Source organism: Ranitomeya variabilis, chromosome 5 (genome assembly GCF_051348905.1).
Source record: "Ranitomeya variabilis isolate aRanVar5 chromosome 5, aRanVar5.hap1, whole genome shotgun sequence".
Taxonomy (NCBI): domain Eukaryota; kingdom Metazoa; phylum Chordata; class Amphibia; order Anura; family Dendrobatidae; genus Ranitomeya; species Ranitomeya variabilis.
Window position 1 is genome coordinate 689,669,057 of NC_135236.1, and position 20,052 is coordinate 689,689,108.

The window sequence follows — 20,052 nt, forward strand, 5'->3', positions numbered from 1 at the left end:
ACTGCTGTATAATATAACTGATATCTGGGGAGCGGTGATGTCACTGCTGTATAATATAACTGATATCTGGGGAGCGGTGATGTCACTGCTGTATAATATAACTGATATCTGGGGAGCGGTGATGTCACTGCTGTATAATATAACTGATATCTGGGGAGCGGTAATGTCACCGCTGTATAATATAACTGATATCTGGGGAGCGGTGATGTCACCGCTGTATAATATAACTGATATCTGGGGAGCGGTGATGTCACCGCTGTATAATATAACTGATATCTGGGGAGCGGTGATGTCACCGCTGTATAATATAACTGATATCTGGGGAGCGGTGATGTCACTGCTGTATAATATAACTGATATCTGGGGAGCGGTGATGTCACTGCTGTATAATATAACTGATATCTGGGGAGCGGTGATGTCACCGCTGTATAATATAACTGATATCTGGGGAGCGGTGATGTCACTGCTGTATAATATAACTGATATCTGGGGAGCGGTGATGTCACTGCTGTATAATATAACTGATATCTGGGGAGCGGTGATGTCACTGCTGTATAATATAACTGATATCTGGGGAGCGGTGATGTCACTGCTGTATAATATAACTGATATCTGGGGAGCGGTGATGTCACTGCTGTATAATATAACTGATATCTGGGGAGCGGTGATGTCACTGCTGTATAATATAACTGATATCTGGGGAGCGGTGATGTCACTGCTGTATAATATAACTGATATCTGGGGAGCGGTGATGTCACTGCTGTATAATATAACTGATATCTGGGGAGCGGTGATGTCACTGCTGTATAATATAACTGATATCTGGAGAGCGGTGATGTCACTGCTGTATAATATAACTGATATCTGGGGAGCGGTGACGTCACTGCTGTATAATATAACTGATATCTGGGGAGCGGAGATGTCACCGCTGTATAATATAACTGATATCTGGGGAGCGGTGATGTCACCGCTGTATAATATAACTGATATCTGGGGAGCGGTGATGTCACCGCTGTATAATATAACTGATATCTGGGGAGCGGTGATGTCACCGCTGTATAATATAACTGATATCTGGGGAGCGGTGATGTCACCGCTGTATAATATAACTGAGATCTGGGGAGCGGTGATGTCACTGCTGTATAATATAACTGATATCTGGGGAGCGGTGATGTCACTGCTGTATAATATAACTGATATCTGGGGAGCGGTGATGTCACTGCTGTATAATATAACTGATATCTGGGGAGCGGTGATGTCACTGCTGTATAATATAACTGATATCTGGGGAGCGGTGATGTCACTGCTGTATAATATAACTGATATCTGGGGAGCGGTGATGTCACTGCTGTATAATATAACTGATATCTGGAGAGCGGTGATGTCACTGCTGTATAATATAACAGATCTGGAGAGCAGTGATGTCACCGCTGTATAATATAACTGATATCTGGGGAGCGGTGATGTCACTGCTGTATAATATAACTGATATCTGGGGAGCGGTGATGTCATTGCTGTATAATATAACTGATGTCTGGGGAGCGGTGATGTCACTGCTGTATAATATAACTGATATCTGGGGAGCGGTGATGTCACTGCTGTATAATATAACTGATGTCTGGGGAGCGGTGATGTCACTGCTGTATAATATAACTGATATCTGGGGAGCGGTGATGTCACTGCTGTATAATATAACTGATATCTGGGGAGCGGTGATGTCACTGCTGTATAATATAACTGATATCTGGGGAGCGGTGATGTCACTGCTGTATAATATAACTGATATCTGGGGAGCGGTGATGTCACTGCTGTATAATATAACTGATATCTGGGGAGCGGTGATGTCACTGCTGTATAATATAACTGATATCTGGGGAGCGGTGATGTCACTGCTGTATAATATAACTGATATCTGGGGAGCGGTGATGTCACTGCTGTATAATATAACTGATATCTGGGGAGCGGTGATGTCACTGCTGTATAATATAACAGATCTGGAGAGCAGTGATGTCACCGCTGTATAATATAACTGATATCTGGGGAGCGGTGATGTCACTGCTGTATAATATAACTGATATCTGGGGAGCGGTGATGTCATTGCTGTATAATATAACTGATATCTGGGGAGCGGTGATGTCACTGCTGTATAATATAACTGATATCTGGAGAGCGGTGATGTCACTGCTGTATAATATAACAGATCTGGAGAGCAGTGATGTCACCGCTGTATAATATAACTGATATCTGGGGAGCGGTGATGTGACTGCTGTATAATATAACTGATATCTGGGGAGCGGTGATGTCACTGCTGTATAATATAACTGATATCTGGGGAGCGGTGATGTCATTGCTGTATAATATAACTGATGTCTGGGGAGCGGTGATGTCACTGCTGTATAATATAACTGAGATCTGGGGAGCGGTGATGTCACTGCTGTATAATATAACTGATATATGGGGAGCGGTGATGTCACCGCTGTATAATATAACTGATATCTGGGGAGCGGTGATGTCACTGCTGTATAATATAACTGATATATGGGGAGCGGTGATGTCACTGCTGTATAATATAACTGATATCTGGGGAGCGGTGATGTCACCGCTGTATAATATAACTGATATCTGGGGAGTGGTGATGTCACCGCTGTATAATATAACTGAGATCTGGAGAGCGGTGATGTCACTGCTGTATAATATAACTGATATATGGGGAGCGGTGATGTCACCGCTGTATAATATAACTGATATCTGGGGAGTGGTGATGTCACCGCTGTATAATATAACTGATATCTGGGGAGCGGTGATGTCACTGCTGTATAATATAACTGATATCTGGGGAGCGGTGATGTCACTGCTGTATAATATAACTGAGATCTGGGGAGCGGTGATGTCACTGCTGTATAATATAACTGATATCTGGGGAGCGGTGATGTCACTGCTGTATAATATAACTGATATCTGGAGAGCGGTGATGTCACTGCTGTATAATATAACTGATATCTGGAGAGCGGTGATGTCACTGCTGTATAATATAACAGATATCTGGGGAGCGGTGATGTCACTGCTGTATATTATAACTGAGATCTGGGGAGCGGTGATGTCACCGCTGTATAATATAACTGATATATGGGGAGCGGTGATGTCACCGCTGTATAATATAACTGATATCTGGGGAGCGGTGATGTCACTGCTGTATAATATAACTGATATCTGGGGAGCGGTGATGTCACTGCTGTATAATATAACTGATATCTGGGGAGCGGTGATGTCAGTGCTGTATAATATAACTGATATCTGGGGAGCGGTGATGTCACTGCTGTATAATATAACTGATATCTGGGGAGCGGTGATGTCACTGCTGTATAATATAACTGATATCTGGGGAGCGGTGATGTCACTGCTGTATAATATAACTGATATCTGGGGAGCGGTGATGTCACTGCTGTATAATATAACTGATATCTGGAGAGCGGTGATGTCACTGCTGTATAATATAACTGATATCTGGAGAGCGGTGATGTCACTGCTGTATAATATAACAGATATCTGGGGAGCGGTGATGTCACTGCTGTATATTATAACTGAGATCTGGGGAGCGGTGATGTCACCGCTGTATAATATAACTGATATATGGGGAGCGGTGATGTCACCGCTGTATAATATAACTGATATCTGGGGAGCGGTGATGTCACTGCTGTATAATATAACTGATATATGGGGAGCGGTGATGTCACTGCTGTATAATATAACTGATATCTGGGGAGCGGTGATGTCACTGCTGTATAATATAACAGATATCTGGGGAGCGGTGATGTCACTGCTGTATATTATAACTGAGATCTGGGGAGCGGTGATGTCACTGCTGTATAATATAACTGATATATGGGGAGCGGTGATGTCACCGCTGTATAATATAACTGATATCTGGGGAGCGGTGATGTCACTGCTGTATAATATAACTGATATATGGGGAGCGGTGATGTCACTGCTGTATAATATAACTGATATCTGGGGAGCGGTGATGTCACTGCTGTATAATATAACAGATATCTGGGGAGCGGTGATGTCACTGCTGTATAATATAACTGATATCTGGGGAGCGGTGATGTCACTGCTGTATAATATAACTGATATCTGGGGAGCGGTGATGTCACTGCTGTATAATATAACTGATATCTGGGGAGCGGTGATGTCACTGCTGTATAATATAACTGATATCTGGGGAGCGGTGATGTCACCGCTGTATAATATAACTGATATCTGGGGAGCGGTGATGTCACTGCTGTATAATATAACTGATATCTGGAGACCGGTGATGTCACCGCTGTATAATATAACTGATATCTGGGGAGCGGTGATGTCACTGCTGTATATTATAACTGAGATCTGGGGAGCGGTGATGTCACTGCTGTATAATATAACTGATATCTGGGGAGCGGTGATGTCACTGCTGTATAATATAACAGATATCTGGGGAGCGGTGATGTCACTGCTGTATATTATAACTGATATCTGGGGAGCGGTGATGTCACTGCTGTATAATATAACTGATATCTGGAGAGCGGTGATGTCACTGCTGTATAATATAACAGATCTGGAGAGCAGTGATGTCACCGCTGTATAATATAACTGATATCTGGGGAGCGGTGATGTCACTGCTGTATAATATAACTGATATCTGAGGAGCGGTGATGTCACTGCTGTATAATATAACTGATATCTGGGGAGCGGTGATGTCACTGCTGTATAATATAACTGATATCTGGGGAGCTGTGATGTCACTGCTGTATAATATAACTGATATCTGGGGAGCGGTGATGTCACCGCTGTATAATATAACTGATATCTGGGGAGCGGTGATGTCATTGCTGTATAATATAACTGATGTCTGGGGAGCGGTGATGTCACTGCTGTATAATATAACTGATATCTGGGGAGCGGTGATGTCACCGCTGTATAATATAACTGATATCTGGGGAGCGGTGATGTCACTGCTGTGTAATATAACTGATATCTGGGGAGCGGTGATGTCACTGCTGTATAATATAACAGATCTGGAGAGCAGTGATGTCACTTGCCACGATTCACACCGTGACCGTCACACCTACGTCATGGATCGGGGTGACTTTGGGCCAACAGGCGGCTATCACATGTGGAGGGGGGCTTATCTTAGTTATCCCTCCACTGCTAACAATGTGATGAAAACACACGCAAGGTTATTGACCTATCGATCTACAGCAGGGGCTTATTTTAGTTATCCCACTGCTCTACAGTATACCACGAACTGCAGGGATTTGTGTATATCCCACTTTACAGTTCTACTTGAGAACTTGCAGCTCTCTTGCGCCCCTTTACCCTCAGGTCAGATTAGGTACTGCACCTAGGGTAATTAGTCGCCAGAAAGGCTGCCTGCTATGCACTGGCTATTGGGCACGCTGCAGCAAGGCAATATAACTACTCCCACTCCGGCAGGAGCAATAATTATCAATGCCGCTGTCGCTACAATGACTCCCAAAGGCACAGAACAAGGTATGCTGCCACCAGCTTCGATTAAACGGGTCCGAAGCTAACCCAAAACAGTAGCGTAATTCTCTTCAGAAGACTTCAGGTACGTTTTAGAGCAGGAAGAACGAAGCTAGTATTTTAAATATTTTACTCTGTAAAAGAACAGGCAGTGTTTATAAAAATATTACAAGGATGTTACAATAAGAGACAATTGGAAATATGTTCAAAGTAATTATAAAATAACCAGGGTTAAATGAGAAATTAGCACTTACATGTGTTCAGATCATTTCAGGCAAAACCAGGCTAGTGGGCGGAGCTCCAAATATCCCAGTTTATCAGGGCTGGCAGTAAGAGCTCCTCAGGTAAGACGAACTGCTGGGTGCCTTGCCGAAAACTTATAGCTCAGCCTGGTGACATCACTAAAAGGGTTGGTTTCCCCAGACCATCCCCTCTCCTCAGACTTACCAAATTTAACACAAATTTTTATAATGCTCGTATCTCCGCTCCAGAATATGTCAGAATCACAGCACACCCCTCATTCTTATTTTCCAATTGGCTTTCTATTGGTACCAAATTCGGGCTAGTTGGGACACAGTTCCGGAGAAATCCATACTTTGTACCTGTTGGGGTTAGAGGCTCATGCTTACAGTGGCTGACAGATCCGCCGATGGAGATTTGCAACATTTACTTATTATTTTCCTAGCCTAAATCAGTGACCCAATATCTTATCATATTAGAACAAAGACCCTCATGGATTTTGGGAGGCCTAGACCAGTTTTAGCTGGTACAATTGTCTATTGCAGTTACAGCGGTCATAAAAATTCTTTTTGTGGGGGGAATGAGTAAGTTGCTCAGAACCTGGAATTTGCAGCTAGAAGCAATAAAACCTCTTCCAAACACACACATTCCAGCAAGCAGAAGCACACAGAGAAGGGGGGTTTTAGCCCACAGTATGGGTGCTAACAGGCAAAGCTACAAAATCATATTACATTTCATACATTATCGTGACACCTCCCCGTTTTGGTCTGCACTACGGAGGAAGGACCGCTCGGTGCTCCTCCATGTGCACCTCAACAGGTTCACCCCGGTGGGACAGTACATTTGCATTGCCATGCTCCCTGCCTGTTTTGTGTTCAATGGTGAAGTCAAACTGCTGAAGGGCAAGGCTCCAGCGTAGCAACCTTCTGTTGGTTAAACACATGGCGTTTAGCCAGCGCAGAGGGTTGTGGTCGGTCACCATAGTGAAGGTGCGACCGTACAAGTAGGGCTGCAAGCGCTGCAGGGCCCAGACTATGGCCAGGCACTCCTTCTCGATGGTGGAGTAGGCCACTTCCCTTGGCAGAAGTTTCTGGCTCAGGTATAACACGGGGTGCTCTTGGTCCTCCAAGTCAACCTAGCTGAGCTCAGCACCAAGGCCAAACTCGCTGGCGTCGGTCTGTACCAAGAATGGTGGACTGCTGTCGACTGCTTTCAACACAGGGGCGTTGCACAGTGCTGTTTTCAATGCCTGGAAGGCCCCCTCACAGCCATCAGTCCAGTTGACGATGTAGGGTAGCTTCTTCCTGGTGAGGTCCGTCAAAGGTTTTGCCAGGCTATTATAGTGCTATACGAAGCGCCTATAGTACCCTGCAGTGCCCAGGAAGGACATCTCCTGTTTCTTGGTCCTGGGAGTGGGTCAGTTCATAATCGCTCTCACTTTTTCAGGCTCTGGCTTTAGGGTGCCCCGCCTACCTGGTGCTCCAGGTAGTGGACCTCACTCATGCCCATCTGGCACTTTCCCGGATTGATAGTCCAGCTTGGTGAATTCGCCTGAGCACCTCCTCGAGATGCTGCAGGTGTTCCTCCCAGGAGGAACTGAAGATGGCAATGTCATCCAAGTACGCCACGGCGTACTTCTCCAGTCCCTGAAGCAGGAGGTTGACCATCTGCTGGAAAGTGGCAGGGGCATTCTTCATGCTGAAGGGCATGACCGTGGACTCGTACAGTCCTAAGGGTGTGATAAAGGTGGACTTTTCCTGCGCCTCGTGGCTCAGGGGAATCTGCCAGGATCCTCAACTCAGATCCATTATGGTTAGGTAATCTGCGCCAGCTAATCTCTCAATCAGCTCCTCGATGCCCGGCATTGGGTGCGCGTCAGAGGCTGTGATGGCGTTGAGCCCCCTGTAGTCCACGAGAACCGGGTGGTCCGTTCCTTCTTGGGCACGAGAACTACAGGTGAGGCCCACACGCTCTTTGACCGTCTCATCGATCTCCTGGCGCATAACCTGCTGCACCTGATCGGAGATTCGATAGGGTGTTTGCCGTAGTGGGGCATGATTCCCGGTGTCCACCTCGTGGACTGCTAACTCAGTCCTTCCAGGTCGGTTGGAGAACATGGCCAAGAAGGGTTCCAGTTTGGTCCGCAACTGCGACTGCTGGGGTTCGGTTAGTGAGGCGCTTACATCCACGTCTTCGATGGACTCACCGGCTTTGGCTTAGGCCAGCATGTCCAGGAGGGTGTCTTCCTCCCCGTCTTTGGGCAGGCTGCAGACCGGTAGGACAAAAGGTTCACGTTGGTGATGAGCCTTCATCATGTTGGCTCATCACATCATGTTGACGTGAAAGGCCTTTCGCCTACCCCGTGAGTGGTCAAGCGTGACCACATAGGTGACCGGGTTGAGCTGTAGGTGTACGACGTATGGGCCTTCCCAGGCTGCCTGAATCTTATCCTTTGGCAAGGGGACCAGCACCCACACCTTTTGACCCACGTGGTAGGTCTGCTCCCAGGCGTTCTGGTCGTACCAGTGCTTCTGATCAGCCTGAGCCTGCATCATGTTGTCATGCACCAACTGGATCAAGGTCTGCATCTTGTCACAGAAGCGCATGACATAATCCACTATGGACACTTCAGAAGGGTTCGGCTCCTCTTCCCACGATTCTCTTACCAACCCAAGGGGTCCCCGGACTCGCCTGCTGTACAGGTGCTTGAAGGGGGAGAACCCCGTCGAGGCCTGCGGAACCTCTTGGTAAGCGAATAGCAGGTGTGGAAGGTATCGCTCCCAGTCACGCCCTTGGGTCTCAACCAGCATGTGTAGCATGTTTGAGGGTACCATTGAAGCGCTCACACAAGCCATTGGTCTGTGGGTGATACGCACTCGATACCAGGTGCTTCACATGCATTCTCTTACAGAGAGCCTACATTAGGTGAGACATGAATTGGGTCCCTTGATCGGTAAAGCATCTCCCTGGGAAATCCTACACGTGCAAAGATAGCCAACAGGGCATCCTCCACCTTATCTGCCCTAGTTGACGACAGAGCTACTGCCTCTGGGTACCTGGTAGCGTAGTCTACCACAGTAAGGATGTATTGCTTTCCAGAGCTGCTGGGGACGGCCAGCGAGCCCACAATGTCCACCGCGATCCTCTGGAAAGGCTCCTCTATCACCGGCAAAGGGATCACGGGAGCCTTAAGAGCAGGCCCCACCTTCCCCTCTCTTTGACAGGTGGTACAGGAGCAGCAGTAGTTGGACACATCTGTCCCATCTTAGGCCAATAGAAGTGTTGAGACAGCCGGGCCTTTGTTTTGCTGATCCTCAAGTGTCCAGCTAGTGGGATCTCATGGGCAATCCGTAACAACTAACCCCTGAATTGCTGCGGGACGACCAGCTGTCTTTCCCTCAACCACTCGTTCTGCGATTTTCCGGATACTGTCTTCCGGTACAACCTTCCTCGTTCTCAGAACACCCTCTCCTTATCAGTCACGGAGGTGGGCGTCTCGGTGAGTTGTCTCAAACTCTCTAGGCTCGCATCTGCGTGCAGAGCAGGGGAAGCCAGAAGCGACGTCAGAGTCGCTTCCCCATGGGAACCCTCTGGGACCTTCTCTGGGCCAACCTCTGGTTCAGTGACAATGATGACTGAGGAGGGTCCGGAAGGCAGACCGTTATCTGCGTTCCGGGCACTCTGACTGCGGGTGACAGCAGCTAAGTAGGCTGTCTCCCCGGGGATTTCTACAGACCCATCAGCCGGCGCTGCTATGGGTACTACTTCCCCATCCACCCCCAACACTCCAGGGGCAGTGCTACTTACAGGCCAGTTACCTTCCTCAGTGACACTGGTCACTTTCATGGCATCACCTTCCTCACGGTTCCCATGCATCTCCCCATTTCCTGTAGCACCGACACTTGCCCCTGCTTGGGGTTCCTCAGCCGTCTCACTCCGCAGAGCGACGGGGCTGAGCATTCCTGTACCTATGGACACATTAACCTTTGTAGAAAAATGGTTATCAGGTTCAGTTGGCACAGGTACAACATTTTCACCATCAGTCCTAGGGAAAAAATGGTTATCAGATGCATCATTACTGGATAAAGCATGGTCAGGTAACACATGCGATTTCCCATCATCATCATCAGGGTTAACGTTACCCTTATTAGCAGATTGGGGAGGGGTGTCAGGAACATAGTATTCAACCATCCTCCCCAAATCAGTCCCCAACAAAACAGTGGGCAAATTATCAGACAGCCCCACTTCCTTCACCCTGCTCCCGGCACCCCAATCAATATAAACCCGGGCCATTGGCAAGGGACAGCTGATGCCCCCAATCCCAGTGACAGTTAGGGTTTTCCCCTGAATGATTTCTTCAGGGGCCGCCAGTTCGGGTCGGATGAGGGATCCGTTCAGCCCTGGTGTCCTTGAGGCCTGTAGCAACATGGCCTCCCACGGTGACGTGCTGTACGTTGTCACACACCCTCCCAGCCACCCCACCCTCCAAAAGAACTGCTGCATTAGGCCCTGGCTGGGGGGGTTCTTCGGCTTGTCTGGACAGTGGGGACTGATATGACCAGTACGCTTGCAGAAGAAACACTGGCGAGGTTCGGTGGTAGGTCTGGTGCTGTTCGTCATGGGGACAGGACTTCTGGAGTGTTGGCTAGCAGAGGTACTGGCGTTGGTTGCAGGCTTACCCCCTCTCCAGCTGGTGGTGACTGGCTTCCGCACTTCCAATCTACGGTTAGCCTCATAGGCATTGGCAATCTGCGCTGCTTTCGTCACGTCTTTGGGTTCTCTGTCCATCACGAACTGTCGCACCTCAGCTGGGCAAAGATGTAAGAACTGGTCTTTGATCATCAGGTCTCGCAGCTGTGCAAAGGTGGTCACTGACAGTCCTTGGGTCCACTGGTCAAAGTGGGTCCCCAGTCCATGTGCCACATCGCTGTAACTGTCGTGTGGGCCACGTTGGAGGTTCCGGAACTTTCTACGGTACACCTCGGCTGTAAGCTGGTACTTGGCTATCAGGGCCTGCTTGATGGCCTCATAGTCACCATCTTGTTCTTGAGTGAGGGCAGCAAACGCCTCCAGGACTTTGCCTCTCAGCCCTGGTGTCAGGTATCATGCCCATTCTTCTGTAGGCAGCTGGTACTGTCTGGCAGGCTTTCTCAAAGGCCCGCAGAAAAGTGTCCAAGTCCCCGTTCTTTTCCATAACAGGAAAGTGATTGGGCCGGGGCTTCAGTATCTGAGCGCTGTTGGGCTCCGGGAGGTGTAGGGCATCCCCCCCTGCCGGAGCATCTTCAGTTCATATTCTCACTGCGCTTGGCACTCAGCTCGTTGGGCCTGGGCCTCTCGCTCGGCTCGCTGGGCCTCCTGCCGGTATTGCTGAATAAGCTGCAGATGTCCATCATGGTCGTCAGTGGGGAATTCTTCCAAAGCCGCCAGCAGGTAGGGGTCCAATTCGCCTGGATTGCTACTGGGGCCGGCATTCAGTGGTTGGACCTCTGCTGCAGCACCCCTCTGCTTGGGCCAGGTTCTGCGCCCACTGGGCTCTGGCCGGTTTCCCATTGCACCAGAGCCACGACCAGTTGGCCTTTGTTTTTGTTCATAGCGTCGATCCGCCACACCCTGCACAGGGCAATGGGAGCTTCTTTTTTTAAGCTGCTTATACCAATCTTCTCCCATTGCAGTCATGGTTGCCAAATAAAAGATAGGACAGAAAAACAAAGAGAAGGGAAGGGGATAATTACCAGTATACACAATTGTCTCAGGACTAATAAACACTGAGTTCGTTCTCCAAACTTATTTGCGCAGAGTCATTGCAAGAACTTTGCAAGTTTTTAGTGAGAGGAATGATTGCTCAAACCAAATTACTAATGCTCTAAGATCCCACCGCTGCCACCAATATGTCACGATTCACACCGTGACCGTCACCCCTACGTCACGGATCGAGGTGACCATAGGCCAACAGACGGCTATCATATGTGCAGGGGGGCTTATCTTAGTTATCCCTCCACTGCTACAATGTGATGAAAACATACACAAGGTTATTGACCTATCGATCCACAGTAGGGGCTTATTTTAGTTATCCCACTGCTCTACAGTATACCACGAACTGCAGGGATTTGTGTATATCTCACTTTACAGTTCTACTTGAGAACTTGCAGCTCTCTGGCGCCCCCTTACCCTCAGGTCAGATTAGGTACTGCACCCTTGGTAATTAGTCACCAGAAAGGCTGCCTGCTATGTACTGGCTATGGGGCACGCTGCAGCGAGGCGATATTACTACTCCCACTCAGGCAGGAACAATAATTATCAAGGCCACCATCGCTACAACGACTCCCAAAGGCACAGAACAAGGTATGCCGCCATCAGCTCCAATTAAAAGAGTCCGAAGCTAACCCAAAACAGTAGCGTAATTCCCTTCAGAAGACTTAGGGTACGTTTTAGAGCAGGAAGAACGAAGCTAGTATTTTAAATATTTTACTCCGTAAAAGAACAGGCAGTGTTTATAAAAATATTACAAGGATGTTACAATAAGAGACAATTGGAAATATGTACAAAGTAATTATAAAATAACCGGGGTTAAATGAGAAATTAGCACTTACATGTGTTTAGATCATTTCAGGCAAAACCAGGCTAGTGGGTGAAGCTCCAAATATCCCAGTTCATCAGGGCTGGCAGTAAGAGCTCCTCAGGTAAGACTAACTCCTGGGTGCCTTGCAGAAAACTTATAGCTCAGCCTGGTGACATCACTAAAAGGGTTGGTTTCCCCAGACCCTCCCCTCTCCTCAGACTAACCAAATTTAGCACAAATTTTTATAATGCTCGTATATCCGCTCCAGAGCATGTTGGGACACAGTTCCGGAGAAATCCGTACTTTGTACCTGTTGGGGTTAGAGGCTCATGCTTATAGTGGCTGACAGATCCGCCAATGGGGATTCGCAACATGGACTTATTATTTTCCTAGCCTAAATCGGTGACCCAATATCTTATCATATTAGAACAAAGACCCTCATGGATTTTGGGAGGCCTAGACCAGTTTTAGCTGGTACAATTGTCTATTGCAGCTACAGCGGTTGTAAAAATTCTTTTGGTGGGGGGGAATGAGTAAGTTGCTCAGAACCTTGAATTTGCAGCTAGAAGCAATAAAACCTCTTCCACACACACACACATTCCAGCAAGCAGAAACACACAAAGAAGGAGGGTTTTAGTCCACAGCGTGGGTGCTAACAGGCAAAGCTACAAAATGATATTACATTTCACACATTATTGTGACATCACTGCTGTATAATATAACTGATATCTGGGGAGCGGTGATGTCACTGCTGTATAATATAACTGATATCTGGGGAGCGGTGATGTCACTGCTGTATAATATAACTGATATCTGGGGAGCGGTGATGTCACTGCTGTATAATATAACTGATATCTGGAGAGCGGTGATGTCACAGCTGTATAATATAACTGATATCTGGGGAGCGGTCATGTCACTGCTGTATAATATAAATGATATCTGGAGAGCGGTGATGTCACTGCTGTATAATATAACTGATATCTGGAGAGCGGTGATGTCACTGCTGTATAATATAACTGATATCTGGGGAGCGGTGATGTCACTGCTGTATAATATAACTGATATCTGGGGAGCTGTGATGTCACTGCTGTATAATATAACTGATATCCGGGGAGCGGTGACGTCACTGCTGTATAATATAACTGAGATCTGGGGAGCGGTGATGTCACTGCTGTATAATATAACTGATATCCGGGGAGCGGTGACGTCACCGCTGTATAATATAACTGATATCTGGGGAGCGGTGATGTCACCGCTGTATAATATAACTGATATCTGGGGAGTGGTGATGTCACCGCTGTATAATATAACTGAGATCTGGAGAGCGGTGATGTCACTGCTGTATAAAATAACTGATATCTGGGGAGTAGTGATGTCACCGCTGTATAATATAACTGATATCTGGGGAGCGGTGATGTCACTGCTGTATAATATAACTGACATCTGGAGAGCGGTGCTGTCACTGCTGTATAATATAACTGAGACCTGGGGAGCGGTGATGTCACCGCTGTATAATATAACTGATATCTGGAGGGCGGTGATGTCATCTCCTCTGATCTTTCTGATGTTTCGCAGGAGACTGGTTTCCAGGTGACTTGTCCTCCGGGCACTTGGAGCGCTTCTTCTTCCTCTTGGCCTCCGTGATGCTCCTGAATTCCTTGGCTTTCTGGCAGGTGTCTCCCAGGTAATGGCGGCAGAGCTCAGCTCCTCAGCAGACTTTGTTCCCTTCTTCTCTTCCTCTTGGTGTCCTCCATGTCTGAGGTGCAGGTGTCTCCCAGGTAATGGCTGCAGAGCTCTGCTCCTCAGCAGACTTTGCTCCCTTCTTTTCTTGCTCTTGGTGTCCTCCATGTCTGAGGTGCAGATGTCGGCCATCACCACATCAGGGAGAACCTTCTCTTTTATTCCATAACAGTAAATACCAGGTGTGAGAGTTTTAGCCTCAGCAGTTGTCGGCTTTGGCTGCTTGGTGTCTTCTTCAGGCCTACAGACGGTTTGTTGATGCCGTGGTCAGTGCCGGCTTCTCTTCGACCATTTGGACTGTCTGAGATTTCTTTTATAGGGACAGAGCACCACTGACAATGACGACAGCCATGAGTATGGATGACCCTTGTGTGTATCATGGGCATTTCTGGGAGGGAGACTGTAGTGCCCGGCGGTTTCCTTTTTACCTGTCTGTTTTCTCCATATTGTGATATAAAGCGTCACCTGATGTGGTCACCGGGGACCATATCCTGCTCCCAGTCTCTAGTCCTTGGTAAATTCTGCATAGTCCTTCACATACACAGAAGGCCAGAAGGTCCTGTTGGGATCCTAGCCTGGGTTGTGGTGTAAATCGTTGCAACACGATCCTATTTAATCCTAGGGGCCCCAAAGAGTCATGAATGCAGAGGACCAAATCTATGGATGGCTCCAATGAGTCCACATCTATACATTGATAGAATTGGCCACTTCTGTCTTAGACTCCTACAGAATTTTACATGAGTCTAGGTGGCCACAGCATTATTCATGGCTAGGAGGAGTGCATGTATGCACGAGCCTAGCAGCAGTGTATGTACGTAAGAGTACTAGGGAGTGTATGTACGCATGAGCACTAGAAGAGCACATGTTCTCATGAGTCTAGCAAGAGTTTATGTACATATGAGCACTAGGGAGTGTGTACGCATGAGCACTAGGGAGTGTGCATGAGCATTAGAATGTATGTATAGTGGAGCATATTTACACGAGTACCAGAGGAGCACATTTGCACATGAGCAAGGGAGGAGTGTAAGTATGCATGAGCATAGGAGGAGCACATGTACGCATGAGACCGCAAGGAGTGTATGTGTGCATGAGCACCAGAGTGTATGTATGCATGAGCACTATAGGAGTGTATGTACGCATGAGCACTAGCGGAGAATATTTACACAAGATCAAGGGAGGAGTGTATGCATGCATGAGCATAGGAGGAGCACTTGTACGTATGAGACCGCGCAGTTTGTGTGTATGTATGAGCACTAGAGGAATGTATGTATGCATGCGCATTAGGGAGTGTATGTACGCATGAGCACTAGGGAGTGTGTGTATTCACGATCACTAGAGGAGTGTATGTACGCATGAGCACTATAGTGCATGTATGCATGAACACTAGAGGAGTGTATGTACGCATGACCACTGAAAAAATGTGTACACATGAGCATTAGGAAGTGTATGTATGCATGAGCACTAGAGGAGTATGTGTACGCATGAGCACTAAAGAAGCACATTTGCACATGAGTACTAGAGGAGCACATTTACACATGAGCAAGGGAGGAGTCTAAGTATGCATGAGCATAGGAGGAGCACATGTATGCATGTGACCGCGCGGTTTGTGTGTACCCATGAGCACTAGGGAGTGTATGTATGCATGAGCACTAGAGGAATGTATGTACGCATGAGCATTAGGGAGTGTATGTACACATGAGCACTAGATGAGGGTATTTGCTCATGAGCAATAGAGTGTGTGTGCATGAGCACTAGGGAGTGTGTGTATGCATGAGCACTAGAGGAGTGTAAGTACACATGAGCACTAGAGGAGTGTATGTACGCATGAGCACTAGTGGAGCACATTTACACATGAGCAAGGGAGGAGTGCAAGTATGCGTGAGCATAGGAGGAGCACATGTTCACATGAGACCGTGAGGAGTGTGTGCGCATGAGCACTAGGAAGTGTATGTAAGCATGAGCACTAGGGATTGTATGTACATCTGAGCACTAGGGAGTGTATGTACGCATTAGCACTAGAGGAGTGTATGTACGCATGAGCACTAGAGTGTATGTACGCATGAGTATTAGGGAGTGTATGTAGGCATGAGCACTACAGGAGTGTATGTACGCATGAGCACTAGAGGAGTGTGTGTATGCATGAGCACTAGTGGAGCTCATATACAGAAGAGCAAGAAAAGAGTGCATGTAAGAAGGAGCCCGAGAGGAATATATGTACGCATGAGTCTGAGAGGAGCGCATGTATGCTTGAGAAGAGTCCATGTACTCTTGAGCTCAAGAGGAGTGTATGTATGCATGAGCCCGAGAAGAGTGCATGTGTGCAAAGGCCCAGAAGAAGGACATGTGTGCATGAGCCCAGGAGGAGGACATGTGCGCATTAGTGCGGGAGGAGCACATGTATGCATGAGATTGGGTAGAGGACATGAGCATAGAGGGTAGCACATGTACACATGAGTTTTGGGAGGAGCACATGTACACATGAACCCAGGAGATGGGGTGCTTTCATGAATTTTTTGTATGGCAGATACTTGGACCTCAAAGATCAGAATGAACACGGTTTCAGACCCAGTCTTCTGGAGGAAAAGTTGCTGTTACATGAGAAGTCTCTCAAGTTCTACGAGTCTTTTCTGGCCTGGCCATCATCACTTGGCCCAATAGAGACAACATTATAGCGTTCATCTTCCAGGGTAAAACTGTGAAATAATGGACAGTATGGAGGCCACCAGGTGAGGGTTCTGTGGACCTCATCCACTGGAGACATAGGTCCCATTTACTGTCACATTGAAGATAACTGAAACTTCCACCAACTGAATGGTCTTAGGAGATGCCCCAGTTCCTTCAAAGACCTTGTAAGGACAATTACTGCAAAGCCAGCGACATGTAGGTGTCAGTAATTCTAGGAATGGAGCCCTCCTCTGCTGGACAGTGGGTCAAGGGTCGGGCTCGGGGGCCGTTCTCATAATGATGTCTACATGTGACCCCACTTATGCCATAATTCCATTTAGTATGGCCACAATGTAATCAGGAGGCCCGAGCCGAGACCAAAGAATCTTACAATCCATCATAAGTGACTAATCTCCTTTGGTGTATTGTACACCCTCCTGGGGATTTAACCCAAAACTTCGCCTCATATGGGTCAATCAGCTGAAGCTGGGGCTTCAAATAGAGACTTGGGGTTTGTGGATTCCTATTGTATAGACAGAAGGTGATGGGTCCAGGGGCTAATTGTGAATCAAGGGGTGAGAGGAACAAAGGGGGCAACTATATGCTACAGGGTGAGGGGGTCATATGGTGACAATCCTGAGCCAGAGGGTGAGACATCACAAGGGCGGATTGTGAGATTGATGGTGAATAGGTTGCGCATGTGGAAAAAAGGGGATCCAGCTCCAAGAGATAAAATCTCTTAACTTTAATAGTATACATTTAAATTAGAAATAGGCTGTAAGACATACAAAAATCGGATATACCGGAAGGAGAGCACCTGTGTAAACTGTACGTGTTTCCAACACACAAGGCTCTTAGTCTCAGTTTACTCAGGCCCTCTCCTTCCGGTATATCCGGTTTTTGTATGTCTTATAGCCTATTTCTATTTGAAATGAATACTATTAAAGTTAAGTGATTCTATCTCTTGGAGCTGGATCCCCTTTTTTCCACATGTGCATCTCTAGGCGTCAGGCAGAGACGTGAATCCAAGCTCAAGATTTCCTGGACTCGTAAGGAAATTCATCTAAAGGGTGAGCTGAATATACCTTCTTTCTGCATGGTGAATAGGTTGCAGGGACTGATTCTGAATCAAGGGGTGAGGTCAAAGAAGACGATTTTGAGGCACAAGGTGATGGAGTCATAGGAGCCAATCATGAACTACAGAGTGAGGTGTCACTTCTCAGTTGGCTACAAGCTCTACGCTAGGGACGGGCTGCACCTCAATGGGGAAGGGGCAGCTGTGCTGGGGGAGAAAATGGTTAGAAGGTTGGAGGAGTGTTTAAACTAGGGAATGGGGGGGAGGGTATTCATTTTATAGGAGGGGAAGATAGTGCAGATAGAGACCTGGGCACAAATATGGAAGTTGGGGGTGGCGGTGGCATGGGGGGTGGGGTTAGAACAGTTAGTAAATTAAGGCTAGGTTCACATTGCGTTAGGGCAATCCGTTTAGCGCTAGCGCTAGCGGATTGCGCTAACGCAATGTTTATTTAGGGGCCGTGTTCAGGGGTCGCGTTAACGTCCCCGCTCTCGCAGATCCCCGATCTGCGAGAGCGGGGAACGGACCTCGGGCGCGCCGCGGACGCTGCAAGCAGCGTCCGAGGCGCGTCACAGAAGAACGGCACATCACTAGCGCGAGCCGAAAAAGGCACGCGCTAGTGATGCGCTGCAGGCGAAATTTACATTGCTGTCAATGGGTGCGCTAACGGACCCGTTGCACGGCGTTAATTGCGACATTTTCGCCGTGCAACGCTGTCCGTTAGCGATCACCCACTAACGCAATGTGAACCTAGCCTAAGAAAGAATAGAGGTACAGAGAGTAACATCAAGTGCATGTATACTAATGCCAGAAGCCTCGCCAACAACATGGACGAATTAGAACTAATGTTGTTGGAGCATAATTATGACATGGTGGGGATATCTGAGACGTGGCTGGATGAGAGCCATGACTGGGCTGTTAACTTGCAGGGCTATAGCCTGTTCAGAAATGACCGTACAGATAAGCGAGGGGGAGGGGTGTGTCTGTATGTAAAATCTTCCTTAAAACCCATCCTGCGTGATAATATAGGTGAATTTAATGAAAATGTAGAGTCTCTGTGGGTGGAGATAAGGGGAGGGGGAAAAAATAATAAATTACTGATAGGGGTTTGTTATAAATCTCCAAAAATAATGGAAGCAATGGAGAATATCCTCGTAAAGCAAATAGATGAAGCAGCGACTCAAGGAGAAGCCATTATTATGGGGGACTTCAACTACCCTGAAATAGATTGGGGAACAGAAACCTGCAGTTCCAGCAAAGGTGATCGGGGTCTGACAACTATGAGAGACAATTACCTCTGACAACTGGTTCAGGACCCAACAAGGAGGGGGGCACTGCTAGACCTAATATTAACCAACAGGCCAGACCGCATATCAAATATAAGGGTTGGGGGTCACTTGGGGAATAGTGATCACAAAATAATAAGTTTTCATGTAACCTTTAATAAGATGGGTAGAAGGGGGGTGACAAGGACACTAAACTTCAGGAGGGCAAATTTCCAACGGATGAGAGTAGATCTTGGTGCAATTAACTGGGACGATATCCTGAGACACAAAAATACACAAAGAAAATGGGAGACGTTTATTAGCATCCTGGATAGGACCTGTGCACAGTATATACCGTATGGGAATAAACATACTAGAAATAGGAGGAAACCAATATGGCTAAATAGAGCTGTAAGGGGCGCAATAAGGGACAAAAAGAAAGCATTTAGAGAATTAAAGGAAGTAGGTAGTGAGGAGGCACTAAATAAATACAGAAAATTAAATACATTCTGTAAAAAGCAAATCAAAGCAGCAAAGATTGAGACAGAGAGACTCATTGCTAGAGAGAGTAAAAATAATCCCAAAATATTCTTTAACTATATAAATAGTAAGAAACTAAAAAATGACAGTGTTGGCCCCCTTAAAAATAGTCTGGGTGAAATGGTGGATGAGGATGAGGAAAAAGCCAATATGCTAAATGACTTTTTCATCAGTATTTACAAAAGAAAATCCCATGGCAGCCAATATGACTAGTGATAAAAATTCCCCATTAAATGTCACCTGCTTAACCCAGCAGGAAGTACAGCGGCGTCTAAAAATAACTAAAATTGACAAATCTCCGGGCCCGGATGGGATCCACCCCCGAGTACTGCAGGAACTAAGTACAGTCATTGATAGACCATTATTTTTAATCTTTAAAGAGTCCATAATAACAGGGTCTGTACCACAGGACTGGCGTATAGCAAATGTGGTGCCAATATTCAAAA

General features: G+C 47.1%; 1 protein-coding gene across 1 annotated transcript in view; it reads left to right on the forward strand.

Annotated features, from left to right (window-relative positions):
• SLC15A5 (solute carrier family 15 member 5) overlaps positions 1–17,312 on the forward strand; it is a 138,417-nt gene extending 121,105 nt beyond the window's left edge. The window contains exons 8-9 of the mRNA XM_077263027.1: positions 13,898–14,006; positions 16,587–17,312. Coding sequence (XP_077119142.1) covers positions 13,898–14,006; positions 16,587–16,734 — 257 coding nt within the window. The 3' untranslated portion in view covers positions 16,735–17,312. The remainder of the gene's footprint in view (positions 1–13,897; positions 14,007–16,586) is intronic.
• The last annotated feature ends 2,740 nt before the right edge of the window (positions 17,313–20,052 follow it).